General features: G+C 37.5%; 1 protein-coding gene across 2 annotated transcripts in view; it reads left to right on the top strand.

The window, feature by feature from the left end:
- Positions 1 to 18,328, top strand: part of RSRC1 (arginine and serine rich coiled-coil 1) — a 172,685-nt gene that overhangs the window by 27,992 nt on the left and 126,365 nt on the right. Inside the window, exon 4 of one of the 2 annotated variants that reach the window (XM_069792858.1) lies at positions 7,944 to 8,114. The exons of the other annotated variant lie outside the window; for it this stretch is intronic. Within the exon in view, the coding sequence (XP_069648959.1) occupies positions 7,944 to 8,114 (171 nt within the window). The remainder of the gene's footprint in view (positions 1 to 7,943; positions 8,115 to 18,328) is intronic. 2 annotated transcript variants of the gene reach the window in all.

Below are 18,328 nucleotides of genomic sequence, written 5' to 3'. Positions count from 1 at the left end.
AAATGCATGCATTTTAAAATTGCAAACTAATAGTGACCGGAAATGTTTTATAGAGGTAGCCATATTTGCATTAAAAATATATATATACAGTATTAATAATTTCTACACTCTGAACAACAGCAATTGATGCTTGAAATTACTTTATTTTCCCCAAGAACTTGTACCATGACTTTTTTTTTTTTTTTTTTTTTCTGGTAGTGAAGTTGAGTTAAACAAGAAACTTGCTCTTAATACGCTTTGAAAGAGAACATGTCATTCTGCTGCAATTAGTTGTGTGTTTGCACTATGTCTTTATTACCAATATGAATATCCAGGTTTGATGCAATGCAGTTGTGTTTCGTTGTTGTTTCCCAGACTTTTGATTTATTGCTGAAGTGTTAGAGGCATGAATTTGTTGGGGTTTGTTTGTGGCTATTGAGCTCATAATAATCTAATAAGAATTGTATCAGCTGAGAGATACTTAGAAGAATGCCAGGGAAGAACTCGACATCTCAGAAACTTTCCTTTGAGTGGTGGTTGCTGTTTGCCAACAAAATAGCTTATTTTTCAAGAATTTACCTTCACTGAAGGAGCGCTTGTTTTACTCTGTTTGAGCTGTCTTGGTTTTGTGCTCTAATTCCTCTTTCCATTTAAAAAAGTCTACCTCAGTGACTGTTTTCAAATTGTAGTGTTTTGAAAAGATTAGCTTGTACCTATAAGATACAGTTCAATGCTTTAGTGCAATATAATTGGGGAAATACTAAACGACACTGACCTCATTTCCTTTAGAACAATGAAAATTAATAGTTTCACATTTTATTAGGCTGATATTCCAGATGTAGTGTACATTTAATTAAGTGTAGTTTCCTTTTGGTTATGGTATGTGTATCTGCTTTTTGTCGCAAATTCTTTCTAGTTTTACAGTTTTCCACATGTTTTCTTTCACCATTTATGATTTTTTCAAAGCAGAGCTATAAGGATTTAAATCACTTTAGCATGCAGCAAAACAGTTCCCATTCAAACAATAAACGCCATTTTAAAAAGCCTTTAGATCTTCTGTCACTTCATAAATATAAATGTATAAAAACATTATGCAGTTGTAGTGCCCACCTGCTAATTAAATGCAGATTTCCTCAAACTTGTTTTAAAATCTGCTTATTTGTTTCAACTCTGTCTCTGTTCAGAATACATATGGCCCTTGTGAAACTAATTATGCTTATGGAGCAGCTGTTAAATTTAGTGCAACTAATTTTATCCAATATTTTACATTTTAATTGATTACCTGTGAAGAAATTAGCAAATTAACACTTATTGTGCAGCAACTGAATGGGCTTTTATGGATACTTTCAATTTTTACAAGTGGACTAAGTGTTGATGGAATAAAGACATTTCTTAGGATTTTAGATAGGAAAGTTATTGGTGAGCCTTGATTATCTGGTGTGAGAATTTAGGGATACTGAGTGATGCCAAGCATCTGTGTGTTCTGTAACTTAGACATGAAAAGCAGATTGGAAAGTAATAGCTTTTCACAGAATTTTGGTAACATATGGGCTTATCTGGATCTAAGAACTCTTTGAAGATCTTTGAACTTGACTAAATGACTTAACCTTTGGCATGGTGGGTGGGTGTTTTGTGTGTGTTGGTTTGGGGGGAAGGGGGTGTGCATGCTGGCAGTCTACTCTCCAGCTCGATGATTTTTTTTTTCTTTCCCCCTCCAGTAGTTCTATAATTTGAACACTTTGGGGCTTGCTTTAATATCAATAATCGGGATTGTTTTTATTCTTCAACAGTAGTAAAATAGAAAACCTTTATTCTCTGCTTGATCTGTGGACTTTTTGTTTTTGTTTACTGATGAATTCTTGGCACAGATGACTTCTCATAGCTCCATTTCATAAAGTTATGTCTTTATTTCCTGTTTGGTATATAGCACAAGATATTTCAATGGTAATTCATAGTGACACACAGGTGAATTCGTTTGTGCGACAAATGGAAATGTACCGCAGCTTGTTACACACTGAGTAGCAAATTTAGTATACTTGAATTTTCACTTTATGAAATTATCTTCCACTGTCAAGAGCCTATTTTGGATTTAATATAGGCCTTATGGAAGTTTGCATGAAGCGTTCTTAAAACAGGTATTTTATGATTTGGGGCTTATACGTGAACTAAAAAGACAGCTGTCTTATTAAAATGGTAACACACTGTAAAATGAAGTTCTGTGGCATTACGTGCAGCTTTTCAGCGCGCTTAAGCCTGGCACTGTGAAGGTGCTGATAATGGCCCTCTGGTCTGAGGTTAGTCCTTGCTCGTCTGCCGATACCGAGAGGCTCTGCCCCGCGAACCTTGCCTGCGCTGCTGGGGGACGACACTACTAAATACGGAGAGGATTTTAGGCAATATGAAGGGTCACTTTTCTTGTTGGTTTTGATCTTAATTTTTTAATTACCTGCAGCCTTGTTGTACTAGAGGGAGGTCAGTAGCCTTACCTGAAGTTGTCAAAGCATGACCTAAATTTCTGAGGTTTCATTGTTCAAATTCTGCAGTTGCCACAGAAAAGTGGCTGTTAGAGATTGAATGTTACCTCTTTCTTTAACAGGAAGAGAGAGGGGGGGAAGAAACAGCATAGAAATTAAGTAGAGAAAGCTATTTGGATTGCAAAATCAAAGACTTAAAGCTTACAACATTCCAGACTTGCTTTTAAATATTGTCTTAATTCTATCCTGATGTCTGCAGGATGGTATCTGTTTGTACAGTCACTTAACTATTACGCAGTGGTTTCAGGGAAGACCAAGCTAAATGGGGAATCCTGGCTTCATTGAATAGTCCTCTTGTCACCTGGTTTGTTGAAGCTTGTGTTTGGTGTTGCAGAATTAGTCTTGAACTGTATTAACAGGTGGGTTTAATTAGCCTGGGATGTAAGAGAGATTGGAGCTTCCCTCAGAGCTGGAGGAAATTAGGCAGGTTTTAAATATTGGTGGGGGCCTTAGAACAGTTGTGTGTAGGAGGGAAGATTTAGGTGGCAGTTTGTTTTGGGAGTACTTACCAATAAACCCCAGGAAAAGTGTAACATCTGCCTGTAAACAAACATAGCACATCCTTTTGCATACTTTGTGGGAGAGTTTTAGTTTAATCAGAATGTATTAAAATGTTATTTTTTTCCAAAATTCAGGGATTCATCCTTTTGTGTGTATATGTTAGATGTAATGGTAACAAGGGATGGTCCTTGCTTTTAGGATTTAGGTGAAAAAGAAGGGTTTCAACTCTATCCTTCAAACCATTTCTACCCAAGAAATACTGTTCTCTGCAGGAATTTTATCCAAGTAGAGACCAGGCCTGGATAAATAGACCAGGCTTTTGATAGTCATATGACTAAAAGCATAGAAGTAGTTTGGCTGGACCTAATCTATGATTATTTTACACTTAAACAGTTCTGGATTATGTAAGCAGTGAGGTTATGTGCTGCCACGGGCCAGATTAAGAACTTTTCCATGGCTGGTATATATACAGTATGAGCTTGCAAATTGGCCTTGCCTATTGGCAGTATCAGTGCACAGAAAAAATTGGTGGCCTTTGGTCTGCAGGGAATATATGGGAACTGAAACTGCTTTTCTTTCTTTGTGTTTTTTAAATGTTTTTGTTTAATTTCTTTGCTTTCTGCATATGTAGTTTTGGCTTCTCGCTATACGGGGTTGCATACCTTTTGCTTCCTTCTTGCTATGCATCTAATCTCTTTAGCTTCATTTATTTAAGTTTTCTTAACTTTGTTGAATCAATAGTCTCATTTTTGTTCTGTTTAAAATGCTTGATCCCCCCCCCCCCCCCGAAGATTACATCTCATGCCTTTTTTTAAAAGATAAAGTGAGTTTCTTCTTTGCTTATTCTTTTCATCAGTCCTTTCCTTAAGCTTTTCAGTTTGGGGAGAAAGAAGCCTTAGCTCATATTTTGTTTTTTGACGAATGCAGGGAAAACCTGTTTGTAGGCAAAACCCATTGCCTTTTTATTTCCTAGATGTTTTGCAGTTCCCCCTTGTCCCTGTGAGACTGGCACTGCAGAGTCCCTATACATTTCAGTGCTTGTCCATTTTCATGGCCTAAAGAGGTGCAGTTTCATGGATTCTGGAAGTGATGCAGCATTCACTCAGTATATCAGTATAAATATGGCTTTTGCTTCAATCATAGCAAATCATCATTTCCTATGGCACTTCATAGAAACTGAGAGCTCTCTTAAGAGTGCACACGCTAGCAGAGATCAAGATGACAGTGGTCTTACCTGCTTAAGCTCAGCAGTTCTCACATGGTTTATTGCTGGCTTCCTGTTAATTCTGCTTCAGTTTTAGAAGTAATGCTGGCAGAACTTATGTTATCCTGTAAGATGAAATTGTTCTAGAGAATTATACTGCAAAGATTGTTATTTTTGCCATCTTATGTCAGTTGTCTTTTATTCTCTGTGCTTCCTTTGTTTCATCAAAATGTGGTAAAACTACATGATGCATCTTAACTCATAATATGCTAAGCTGCTACTTAGATAGTTATGCAGTTATATTTTAAAATTTTCATGCCTGTTTACTTGTGTGAGAAGTCCCTAAGGTTTTTTTTCTTTTCAGACTAGCAGAAGTCTTAAACAAGAGTTGAGACTCAGCTTAAATTTGTTAATTTGTTAAATTTCTTAACAAAACTACGTGTTGTGGTTTTTCTAATAGTCTTCTGTTACTGTGACTGTGGATGCATTGCGAAGGAGAAAGATTAATACAAGATAAGCTTTTTCAAAAGTAATCGTTGCTGTACAACATTAGAAACACAGTAGTTACCCTAATTTAAAAATGATTAACAGAATCTAAGTTTCACTAGCATTCAGGAATTGAAGGGAGCAATAATGTTAGACTGTTCCTTTTTTCTTTGCCTCAGTTTTCCTTACTTGCTTTACCCCTGTTCACAACGGGGTTTAGTACATCTTTCTGTATTTTTGGAGTTATGTTGCTTTATCTGTGCTTTATAAATGCTGTTTGTAATCAGTGTAAGTAAATACAATGAACTTAGAAGGTAGAGTTGGTTTTATTTGGGAAGGCTGTAGCTCTGGAGCATGAAGGGAAAATAATGAAAAATTAAATATTTGCAAAAAACTTTGTACAATGATGGAAGACCCAGGAAGACTCATCTTTGGAGGAGGTCAGGCTACGTCTCGGTGCGGATCCATCCCAGGTCAGCGTGGCTGGTGTTTACGTGGTGCTACATCAGTGGCTGTGTTAGGGTGTGCCTGTCCGCATCCCTCTGCGCTCCCGTCTTGGCTGCTCTGTCCTGTACCGAGCAAAGAAACCCTGCGTACATCTCGGCTACCGGAGAGCAAATGTCTAGGAGAGGGAGCGAGTTGATTCAGGTGCCGCAGAATACACTAGATCTACTTTGCAACTTTTTTTCTGCACTGTTCCCTCTATAGAACCCCTAAAATAAGGCATCGCAGGCAGTTTGGGTTAGGCTGGGGGTCGGCAGCCCATGGAGGCAGCCAGACTTCACACCTGAACTGCCCCGAGACCCTTCTGCCTGTGCTGACTTGTTATCTGAGCTAACAAGTCTGACCAAACTGAAGTTGTCTCTGCATGAAGCCAATTCTGGATTGTCTGCATCTGTGCTCTGGGCTGATCTACAGCCCAGATCAACTGTTCTGATAATTGAAGGATTGACTGAACTAATGTGTCCTGCAGAGATGGCTTCTGTGGACTAGAACTTAACATTTTTGTTAAGATCTTCACTGTAATATCCCGTCGATAGTCATCTGCCTGCCTCACCTGCGTGACTGGGACAGGGAACACAAGCTGTATCAGCTCTTTTCTATAATTGTAAAACCCAAAGGATAAACAATGATTAGGGATCACTTGAGGCTAACGAATTTTATGGGTGCAAAAGATTGCAAATGACAGAACAGTGACAGCTTCTGTAAAGAAAATGTTAATCAGCTTGTCAATGCTGTTATAAGGACATTATTACAAATTTGATGCAGCAAGTCTACTTTTAATTTTTAAAAGGTGGTTTTCTGTATATAAATTATACCTGCCATTTGTTCTACTTAGACATGTGAGCGAACAGAAATCTGGGATTTGAGCATCCAGCTAATCTGAACTGAATTTGCACCTGTGAAAGGTAGATGTGAAATCAAGTTCAAATTTGAGCTGAGAAAGTAAGCTCTCTAGCAATAAATATTTTAGATTCCTCAGTTATTTCTGTTTGAAGGACTACACCCTTAAGTAAGAAGAGGCCTTGCATCAAGTGAAGGTGATTTGGGTTGCTACAGGGCTGTTTGTTTGTTTGTTTGTGTTTTTTTACTGTTTCTGACTTTGCATCTTACCTGCAGAGTTCTCAGAAATCATGGTTACCTTTGAATAGTGAATGTCCGTAGGGCAGTGGTCTGTAAATCTGTGCCTGCCTCATTGTGATGCTTGTAAAGCCAGTGTCTTTGTGCCAACCAAAAAATAGATCTAATATCCAGAATACTCTTATGGGTCAAAACTTCCTCTACCTGAGGACTAAAGAATAAATGGATGCTTTTTAATTTGTGATGACATAATAAAAATCCACTTTGAGACAGAAAATGTTCTATAGTTCATAATATGCCACTTAAGAGGTAATTTGATCTATTGTATTAGTGCTAATAGTGTGACCGATAATAGGAGATATTGTGTTGCAAGAGATGCCATCTGCTGAATGAAACGTAAAACTGAGGTTCTGACCTCTAGTGCTAGTCTGAAAGGCTCAATGGCAAGAATAGGTATGTTAACCCAGTATGCTGGACAAATTCCAGACTCAATAACAACATTCTTCCGAAATGTAATTTATAGCTTCATCTGGATGTAGTATTTTCTTTTGCTTATTCTATTGTTGAGTTTTATTAAACAGTTGTTGCCTTTTAAATTGAGTGATCTTTTGTATGTGATTTTGCTTTTAAAGGCCTTTGGAGTTTTGCACTCCAAGAGGTGCTAAATAAATCTTTTTATACTGTTTTAAAAAATGCCATTCCCCCCCCAGCCCTCTCAGTACTTAATGAAAGTTTTCAGTGAGGTGCCATCAGAACTTTTATGAAGATGTACGTTGTAATAGAAACTTAAGCAAACTTGAATTGCTGTTTTCTTAAATATTCATTGTCTATAGCTACTCATCTACCATAGAAAAGAGGTATTGATTCATGATAAATTAAAATTTAGAAAATAATCTAAAAGAAATTCAGGAATAATGAAAAGGATTTTTTGGATATGTATAGAAATGGTCATATTGTACTACTTCTTGATCTTTTTTCATACATTTATTACAGAGGAATGATGACATGATTGAGAACAGAGTATCCTCTAGCCTTGTAGGAACTTGTAACCAAGAACGAAATATGTGCACAAACCCTTGCACCTGTATGCAGTTTCCTGCATTATTGGGCTGGTAGGGTTGGCCTACTTATAGGTTTTCTGCAAAGTGTGTTTCAAATCTGAATTTGATATTGAGAAGCTGCGTGCAAGTGTCAGCTCTGCAGGCTAAAGATGGGGGTTTCGACATGTCACTTCTATTTTTTTTTTTCTGGGTTTTATTGGAACATCATCATTAGTAGTAATAATGTATTTAATATGTAAATACAAGCTAAATTGATCAGAACATAAGAATTTAAAGTTTAATGCTCAAGAAAAAAGAAATTCCTTCCTTTCCTTCTTCAGTAGCTCCAAAGGTTACTTTGGTAATACCAGATTACTTTGTTAATGGGTGAATACTATGTAGTGTGGTTTAATTTGTTCTGCATTCTTCCTTCAGAGTAGAAGCAATGCTTTCTTTTTCACTTTTCTTTCGGTAAATTGGCAGGTTTTTGTTTAAAAGTATTAAATTGCTAAATCATTTGAAAATGTGTTTAAAATAGTGTGACTGTATAACATCTAACATACAGTGACAGTGAAAAATGTATGACTGCTACATTTTAATACTATGGATTTTGTGTAGATCACGATCAAGACCTCGTCAACGTTCTTATAGTCGAAGTAGTGAAAGATCCAGTCATAGGAGAACTCATAGCGGGTCTCGTGAAAGAGAGCGACGTAAAGGCAGAGAGAAAGAAAAAATAAAAGAGAAGGGCAAAGGAAAAGAAAAGGAGATATATGGCGCGAAGCATGGGTAAGTGAAATGACAAAAAATATAACTATAATAAAAACAGGGAACAATTTAGTGTCGTTTTGCTTTTTTGTAATCAGTTTGCTTTATAGTACATGATATTTTATATAAACTAAGTGGAAATTAATTAAAATCTTTGAATAGTTTCTTAGTATTTTAAAATTCTGGAATGTGACAACATTTCAAACTAAATGATGGTTTAATTTACAAGTCTTTTTTCCCTTTGATTTGCAAATGTGCTAAATAGCTTTCTTCAATTGGTTAATATAAATGTTTTTCCAATACATAATAACCACAATTTAAAGAAAAAATGAGGAGTATTTGAAAGTACAATTACTATTTCCTACAAAAAGATGGTTTTCAATGTTCCCCCCTGCCTGCCTTCTACCTTGTCAGAAGTTCCTACTGGGCTTCAGTTGTGGCTCAAAGTACAGTGTCAGCAGAAGCACTTGCTATGGGTGAATGATGGACTGCCTTTCAAAACCTGCTGTCAATGTAATTTCTGCTTGAAATGACTTGGATTGCCTTTCCTGAAATCTGTAAAAACAAGATCAACAATTTGTGTAATTGCCTTTGCTTTATACATCTTGATCTCCTGCAGCCTTCACTGTGATATTTATCTTTTCCCTGTTTGTGATTGGTTTCAAAAAAGACGACACTGGTGTGTCACTTAGTGAACTTCCCTTTGGGGGATTCCCACTGAAGTGCTAAATGGGAATTTCTAGAGTAGCATCCTCCACCCACGTTCATGGAGGTATCTCACAATTACCTCCCCGGTTTTATGGCTTGATGATATTAGTTATTGGGTCTGTCAGACTTATTGTCTCACCTACTTGTCCATGGTTATAGCATTGATTATGTAAATATTCAGGATTAGCTATTTGCATGTTTTTTTCTTATTTGCAGTACATTACTTAGACTGCTGGGAACTTTGAGTGGCATCTTCCACTCATTTTAAGGGACACTTTCCTCATTTTACTAAACCATGTGGGATATTTGTGTCTTCTTCTTGTGGACGTTTTCAGCAATCAGTAGTGTTGAATGTAAACAGAGGTCCTGAGATGTTTGCAGTAGGTTTGATAAGTCACAAACAAGGTGCCTTTTACCCATTTACCTGAAGTTCAAATATATTTTGGTACTTCTAGAAGACTTGAGGAGAAGCCTGGATGTTCCAGCCAAAATTATTGGCTTGGTTTTTTGTTTTTTTGTTTTTTTAATTGAAGTAGAGAAGGGATCCATACTGAGCACATAACATTTGGTGTGTAAGAGTTTTTCTGGACTTTGTGTAGCAGTACATCTTAAATCATGTTGGAGTATATAGCAGTGCTCTATTAGCATACTGCCTGACTTTATGTCCTTTAATAAGAAGGATCAATATGAGAGAACAGAGAAGTGCCCAGATTTTTTTTGGAAGCAAGCAATTTATATTATGATAACTTACAAATTTGCTTATGCTAAATTTGAAAACAAAATGCCCTGTTTGGGTCATTTCCAACGTAGTTAGGACAAAGAGTACAAACTGATAATAGAAACATTTTACAACATCAGTCCAATTTTCCTCTGAGCTCAGGTACTGACTGGTAGGCTTTTTACAGGGATTTCTTACTTGGAGCATTATTAGACTACAAAATGAAATGTACCTAGGATGATGTTGATATAATCTGTGCTTCATAAACTTTTCTGAGGGGGGACGACATGTTTTTCAGTTTAATCAAACAGTGATCAAAGTACATCTGTACAGAGAATATGGATCTGAGAAGGTTTTTCCCTTTACAGTTATTTGTCATTCCGAAGACTGTGACTATATCAGCATTACATTATTGTTTGTTAAAGGCTTTGCAAAGCAACATATTTGAATACACAGAGAAGACAGAGCTCTTTGATACATTTGCTATTTGCAATTACTGCACAATTATTTGTCTACAGCATATTCTGTTATAGACCTCAGTAAGAGTGACTTAGGAACCTGCAGTTTTCCTTAAATGCATGTGTAGTTTCTTTGCCTTGTGTGTGCCCCAGGAAAGTGAGGTCAAGTAAAATGTTCTACAGTTGTGTTTTTGTATGAGGCGTCCTCAAGCCTCCCAAGCTCTCAGCTCTCTTCCCCTGTATCATTTATTTATGTATTTATTTTGTTTGGGGGTGAAAAGTATGGGAAAGAAAAGATCTTCTTGGCCAAGGAAGCTTACCTTAGTTTATAGATGTATAGGAAGGAAGATGGTACAACACAAACTGAGTGAACCTTTTGCCTGTGTAAGTCTATTGGCTTCTGGCATTTTTTTCTTTATTTTCTGCAGCAGCAGGGAGATTCGATGGTTCGTTTGTTCTGTCTTGATGCTTATTTCTGAGGAGAGCACCAAGATAGAATTTTTTATTTTCCAGTAACTATAAAGCCTTTTGTAGTTGGCTGTGGTCAGCAGAAGGTAGCAAGTTGGTTTTGCTGATATTTTTTGAGGGTGTACATTATAATTTAGGATTTTTGTCTTGTAGTGGTGTCAGATGTCCTTCTGTGGGTATGGTTAGAATTATAACTCTTATTATAGCTTGCCTCTGCAGACAATTGTCTTAGCAGATTCTGCGACTGATGCCGGTCCGCTGCAGCACAACGGTTCGCTGCCTTGGCTGGAACTTCGCTGCTCACCCAATTGACTTAATGCTGGAGCAGACCAGGAAGCACTAAAACGATTTGCTCCGTCAGCTGTCTTCATCGGAGAGGCAGTAAACAGACATAGGTGATGCCTCCTCAAAATATGTGGTTTTTTCTTGTTCTAAGTTGGATCCAGTTTGGACAGGGAAAAAATAAGTATTTTATTTTTCCTCCTGGCATATTTTGCTGTAACTAACACAGTGATGGTGCTGGTTTTTCAGCTTGCTGTTCACGTTTTTTTCCCTCTGAAGTATGAGGAAAAAAGTCTAAATGGACACAAGACATGACTGTCAGGTGTACATTTGGATGTGAAATACTGAGAGGAATCTGTTGTAGATGACTCTCCAAGTGAATGAATTTCTAAATCTAGTGTCTAGATCAGCACTGAAAGTAACATCATTCTACAGAGCCTTTCTAGAAACTCCAACAGGAGGGGATCCATAGAGGAAAAAGTAGTCCTCTGACCGGTTATTTGGAATAGGTCCTTACAGGTACTTCAAGACATATCAAGGGCCAGATGTAGTTTTCAGTTTAAATTCATGTGTGTTTGGAATGTATTTATTGAAAATAGCTACTTTAAAGCTATGATGAAGATCATCCTAAAGCCAGATTGTGAGAAGATGGAATATAAATTATCAAGTGCTGGTTGACTTTATAGTTTAACTTTGCATAAAAGAAGGTATTTCAGTTTGTCAGCACTGCAGGTCGTCTGATATAAGTAGTCATATATTTGGGACTTGACTGTTCCTCTAAAGTGGAGAATCAAAATGCAATTTTTGCACTAATTAAGGAGCAAATAGTTTTACTTGTTTGTAGCTCATATAAACTCTAATGATGATTTTCTTTTCTGCACTTGGCTTGTGTATGTTTGTAGATGTGAGGGAGGAAGGCTTATGTTTGGTTTTTAAATCAGGGCAACTTTAGGTTCTTTCAAAGTAGATCTTGGCTTCACAGTAAACATCTTGAGAGATTTCAAGGGTAAAAAAATTCTGCAGTAGTAGTCCAGTCATCTTCGTTTGGCATTCTCCATTTCAGTAAAGATTCTTTAAGGTTGAGCACTGAACTTCTTGGATGTTGGAGAAGTGTCAGCTGTTTCATGAAGACAGGCTGTATTACAGTCACAGCAGAACAGCTGAACTCTTCTGTTCTTACAATCTGAAATGTTTTAAGGGATGTACTATTTGTTCAGCCATCATGGAGGGAGATTGTGGTAACAGCTGCTTTGAATTTGGGTTGGGAAGCTCGTTTAGAGCATGTGACAGTACTTGGTGAGAAAACCTGATGTTAAGAGCAGTCTGTCAAGCTTTGAAATAGTTTTGTGCTTGCTTAAAAGGTAAAGCAATGCGAACTCAGAAAGCATCCCAGCAGCACACCCTAAATATTCATAAACAAAAAAAATGATCCATCTTTCAGATTATCAGGATTATTTCATTTCCAGTGGAAAATGCTTTGCAAAATAAAGCTGATGACAAGCAGGAAGCACAAAATATTCTTAACTGGTTCGTGTTCAACTACTGCAGTGCTACTTATTTTCCTTCCATTTTGCAAGTAATCTGAACTAACCAGTTTGCTTTTGCTGCTTTGGTCTCCTAATCTCATAGTAGTTCGAACTCTGTTCCCCCCCCCCTTTTTTTTTGTTTTGTATTTCTGTTGCAGTGCATGGAAGAAAGAGCTTTATTGCCTGGAAGGATATATAAAAAAAATAATCAATAAATGGTATGGCTTTTTCTGAATACTGTTGCCAGAATTTCCGAAGTAAAAGCACTTGCTTGGCCTTACAGCCCTTTCTATTCATCCAGTCTCCCAGGCCAAGTTTCAAATCATATTTCTCTGTTTGTAATAACAATTTTGTTTTCTAGTTATGACCCATGACTGCAGTAGTGATGTTGTGCACATTATTGCTTTGGACTGTTACTCTGTACTAGAACTCTACCAGTGCTCATACTTTGTACTTAGCACACACATGGTTGGCTTTCCTGCTCTCATGAAAGTTTAACTGACAAGTGCTGTATCGAGGTGTTACCACACCTTTGTAACTTTTAGAGAACACGTTATATCTACTGATATATTATGAAGTGTTATAAATAAAATGGAATTGATAAAATAAGGACCAATATACATTTTGTGATGCATTATCATTTTCTGTTAACTCTGCAGAACTTTGTAATATGTAGTTGACATCTGGTGTCTAGTTCTGAGCAATAAGTTTTAGTCTAGTGATTTTCTTTTATGAAATTTTTGTTTATTTGAAAAAAGCAAAACTTTAGTGTTCTTTGTTCCGCCAAAGTAGTTTATCAGGTCCTACATTTGGCTGTCCCATTTCCTGTTTTTCTTCTCTTGGTTTCATTTTTTTCCCTTGCAAAAATGAATCTTATGCGAGAGTATGCACTCTGGGCTAAACCAAAAAAAAATGGGTAGCATTGATCAGAAAAGGTCACTGAATAAAAAGGGAAGAGCCTTGTCTCTGCCTCAAAGGAATGGGACAGATTAAGTTTCATTTCCAATGGCTTATCAAGAAGGGAGTTGCAGTTCTCACAGTAGGCCCTCACTGTGTGGTTTGGATTAATTATGGGAAAATTAGTGATAGTCCGCCTGGAAGTATAATGCTGTACTTTGTCCCATCAATCTGACTTAAAAAAAACCAAAAAAACAACTTTGTGGTTGTTTGGTAAGGCTAAATTGCACTAATTTCTAGAGAGAAACACATGCTTAAAAATAAGGTTTGAACTAATGATAGTGGGGTTTTTATTATAGAATCCTTTCCTTCTATTGAAAAAGATTCTGTCCCAGCAAAATAGGAAAACAAGGTGCTAGATACAGTCTGGATTATTGATCAAATGCTACTTTATTGAGAGTATTATATTTAGAAAATATAAGTTACAGGTAAGCTAACCAGCTTTCTCCAGTTACAACAGCGTATTACTTGAGCTCTACGTCACGACTGTGGTTGGAAGAGGTTCAAGCTTGAGTTCCTTCTGATCCTTTCTGGTGAGGTCTCCAGGTGCCTTGGGCTCATGTACATTGCCCCCCCTAAGATGAAACAATCTTAGCATGCTTTTTCTGACATGCAAATGTGATGTATGTGTATGGTTTTTATTGTGGCATCTCCTTCGATAAGACTAAAGCAGGCTTCCAGCCAATCCGTAAATGTAATTTTTATTTTATATACCTATGGCACCTATGGGATACTTCCTTAGCACTGTCTTTTAGACTTCCAGCACCTGACACACATTTTGTTTCCTTCTTTTTCCTTCTTTTGTGACTTGTTTTAAGAAGTGATACATCATGTTCACTGGAAAGCAGCAATTATTTGCTTGTGATGAAATAGAGCAGCCTTTCTTGCCCTCCCATGTTTCTTTGCCTTCAAAGCTTAGTATGGCAGTCCAGTTTGAAAGCTTTGTTCTTTATTGTATGATATATGAATTGCTAGTACAGTATTAGCTAGACTATATCCTGAGTCTTGGACATTAGTGACCTTTCAAAAATGCACTGTAGATTGTGAGGGTTTTTTTCTGAATGTTGTAAGGTGGCTTATTTGACAAGCATATTAGCACTGCAGTTTTGTCTTGTATATGCGAGGAAGATATTTTCTGTAATGCTTTAAAGGTATCAGCATACGTAACTGTTCCTAACGCGTTCTTCTAAGGCGGTGTTAAATCTGGGAAATACGTATATTTTTAGTATTTCTAAAAATAATGGTACATAGTTCTGTTAAATCCTGACTTGAGGACTAGATCAGAGTGACATATGAAACTTGTCATCAAGGGTCTCGAGGCTTTGTTAAAATGGCCACGTCATTCACAGGCAGGGGTGAGGCTGGATTTTCGGCCGTGGATGGGGTGTGCTGTGTGGTCCTTGGGTGACATACTTCTGTCACCTTCCACAGGGTGGACCTGGTGACTGCAGGTCGTGGCTCGCAGGCTGCTGTGAAAGCTCAGTCACTAGTGGAGTTCTTTCCGCTCCCAAATCCCACGTTTAGACCAGCAACTTTTGCATGCTAGCAATCTTCAGATGTCAAAGTCTTCAGAAGTGAAGTGTTTTATAGTACTGATTTACTTAAACATGTAATTGTACCACTGCAGTATTTTGCTACTAAATTTTTTGCTAATCAAAGCATTACATTCATCTTTTATTTATGCTTTTTTTAGTTCACTTGTTTTAAAACAACTTGCGTACATGTTTTCATTGACCTGTATGTGTGTGCTGTTGAATTTTGATGTTTAAAGTCTTGATTAGCTTAAAAACATGCACGTTCTGGCATTATGAGACATGCTTTTCATAAGGATCATTGTTCATTGTTGAATTGGGGGGAAAAAAATACTAAAAACTTGTTAGCTTTAAATAACTTTTACTAGATTTATGGGTTTCACTCTAGCTTTCTTAGCAGCGGAATTTTGGATTACTTTTTAAAGTGTTTTTGACAATTTTTAATGGAATAAATTAAGAGTAGCTTCTCAGTTGTTAGGAAAAAAGAAGTGTTGTGCCATTAATCAAACCCGACCACCATTTTAATTTCTGATACTTAAGAAGGCTATTGATACATTTGTGCATTAATGGTTTCACAGCTTCTTAAATAGTTTGACAGATATTACAGAGCTGAAGAGTTTGTTTCTCACAGAGAATCTTCATTTTTCCTTTTAATTCCATATGTTAGATCTTTAGGTATTTGCTGAGGTCCCTCTGCCTTGGGGACCTTTTCCAGTGGCATTTAACCAAAGCACTTGCAGAGTTTTATTTTCTATGCTCAGCCCTGGCAGCGTCCCAGCAGGTTCTGCGGACGGTACTTGGGTGATAAATGCCTCTTGATGAGCTTTTCCGTGCTTGGCAGAAGACATTAGAAGTAAATTGGGAATATTGGACTTCTCAGAGTTTGACAGCAGTCAGACACTCCTGGAGCTTGTCGTATTTTTTTTTTTCTTACCTCTTTCCACGCTATGCAGTAGGAAGTCATTTATGGTAATTTTCTCCTATTTGCATATAGGTTATAGAGTTCTGTGGTGCAAAGCGCACTCAGAACTCCTTTTAAGTGTCTGTTCAGATCAAAGCAGGACTGTGTGATAGCTGTTGTCTGACACCAAGCTGTGTAGTGTTGTTTTCATTAAACATTTATCATACTTCCAATGTGACAGCAGGCAACTTTGTGCTTGGGTAACATGTTTTCATGCAAAATTTATTGAAAAAGACGAGGCGTTGTAAAGAGATCTTGTTGCCTTTCACCAGTGGCGAAGGGTAAGTGTTTGATTGGAAGGAAAGATACCTCTAGCACGTTTTGATTGTGCGTTACACTGAAGAACTGTGAAATGCTTGGCTTTTAATAAGCAAGTAAATGTATCTTAAAATTGTTGTTTATTCTGAGAAACTTTGCTTTGGCAGATCGCATGAATATTTTTTCATTTTGATTCTACTTGGTTTTAACAACCATTTATTATGGTCCCATAACGTAAATTCATAAATTAAATGCTGACTTAATAGTCGGGACTAATACACTAAATTTTTTTAACAGCTCTGTGCATATCAACATAAACTCTTGCGTTTGAGACTATTTGCTGAGAAAGGTAGGAATTATAAGAGTAAGCTTTACAGTATAAATCACTTTTTTTTTTTTTTTTTTTTACAAAAATAGATAAGGTACTGTATTTAATTGGTAACATACTACTTTAGAGTAAAGCATGACTGAGTATTCGTATTTAAGGAATGTTTCATTCTTCCAGTGATGTATTTTTGTTTTGAAGTGCTTCTATTGTAAACCAAACTTATTTCCAGCCTGAAATTGGAGGGTTTGCCCCTTCCCTTAATTAGGAAAAAAGGGGAAAAGTCTTGGATCTTTTGATTATACTAGTACAATTAAAGAAGCTTATCAGTAGGACACATCAAACAGTTGTGATTTAGCAAGAAGTTAATTCATGTTATAGTTTAATCACTTTCAGCATTTCTACAGCCAAGATACTCAACTTCCAGAAGACACTGTTGTGCCTGCATAACGAATTCCCTTTGCATGAGCATTCACCAGCATTTTTCCTGAAAATACCTATAATCCTAATTTCGTAATCATGTCACGTTGCAGAAAATCTCCTGTTCTTTGTAACCGAGGCATACTTTAGGCCTAATTGGCTCTGCCCCTCCGTGAGCACGCTGCAGGGGAGGACACGGTGGCAGGTCCCTCCGGGTAGGTGCCCAGCTGGTGCCGCGGTCCGGCTGGCTGCTTCCTCGGGTGGTGGGCTACGGCCACTGACTTCTGGCTATGGCCACTGACTTCTGGCAATGCTGCATGGCTTAAGGAAGCCTAAAGCTGCTTTTGCTCCTGTGTTGGGTAACGTCTCGGGGCTAGCAGGAAAGGAGGAGCTCGTGATGTAGGTGTTCAACAGAGGTAACCCGTACCTCCTCCTGCCTGCTTGTGGTAAGCCTCTCCTTCAAAGCAGGGCTGGGGCAGTTCGTCTCGTCTCTGCTCTATTCAGACGTGATGTTGGCAGTTGCTCTCTGGTATGCTGTGAGCATTGGATCTCGGTTACTGTCTTCAAGGCGTTTCGCCTCCTGCGTGTGCTACTGCTTTCGGAGACGGAGAATAATTTTCTGGTTTTTCCCAGTGTGAGAAATTAGTACATATTCTTACAGAGTTCGGTTATTAGAAAATAATTCTAATGTGCAAGGAATCTGCAACTGCTGTTTTTTCACAAATTTATTCACCACAATGATATGATAAAGCTTTCCTGTATATAAAGAGGACTTAAAAAAAATATATTCTTCGATAGTTTTTTTTTGTTGCTGCTTTTCTGTTGCTTTCAGAGAAAGACTCTCTTTCTTCATCTGCCTCCTACCACGGTCCTAAACAGGGTTATGTCAGCAGGGAAAAATGAGAGGTAGGAGGTGGGTCTGCCATTGCTAATGTAATTTCCAAATGCTTTTTAACATGACACTACAGCCTGAATAGTATTGGTGATACAGGGCTGTTCTGCACAACATTTTCATAAATCTTCTTGCTTAATCCAAGAGTTGTGCTGCTGTAGTCATGACGGTTTCAGGTTATGTGAGAAGCACAATTGGCTAGGAAAAAGAGTATTTATCTTTTAGACCAACCAGTGTAAGTAGGCAAAAATGGTCATGTTTTTAAGGACGTGAAACCTTCATCAGGCCTAACACACACTCAGCAATCATCAAGCTTAAGTTCAGGTTGGGAGCAATTCCTCGGGGTGCAACATGTTCACGTTAATTGGTTAGACAATAAGAAGGACGAGTAGCTTATCACTTCCCATACTGTCCATGGTGACAAGAGGTGGCTCTCAAAATCTGTAAAATGTTAGTTTATCTGATCCAATTATGCACATGCTGGTTCCAAAACATAATCTCTGTAGTTGTTGGCCTAAGGTATTTGTGTTCAATCATCTCTATTCACGTACAAATGGGATTTTCTCACACTGAGAATAATTTTGTCACTCTAAGACCTTTTCTTTAAAATCTTACACGACAAAACACATTTATCAAGTAGCAGAAATGTGCAAATATAAATTGATGTTCAGGGTGCTACAATGCTTGTTTAATTTGCACTGCTCTTGGTCTCTATGAGTTATTCTTAATT

The sequence above is a fragment of the Haliaeetus albicilla genome, chromosome 9, assembly GCF_947461875.1.
Source record: "Haliaeetus albicilla chromosome 9, bHalAlb1.1, whole genome shotgun sequence".
Classification (NCBI taxonomy): Eukaryota; Metazoa; Chordata; class Aves; order Accipitriformes; family Accipitridae; genus Haliaeetus; species Haliaeetus albicilla.
The sequence above is the reverse complement of the archived record's forward strand: the minus strand, read 5'-3'. Positions and strand labels throughout refer to the sequence as shown.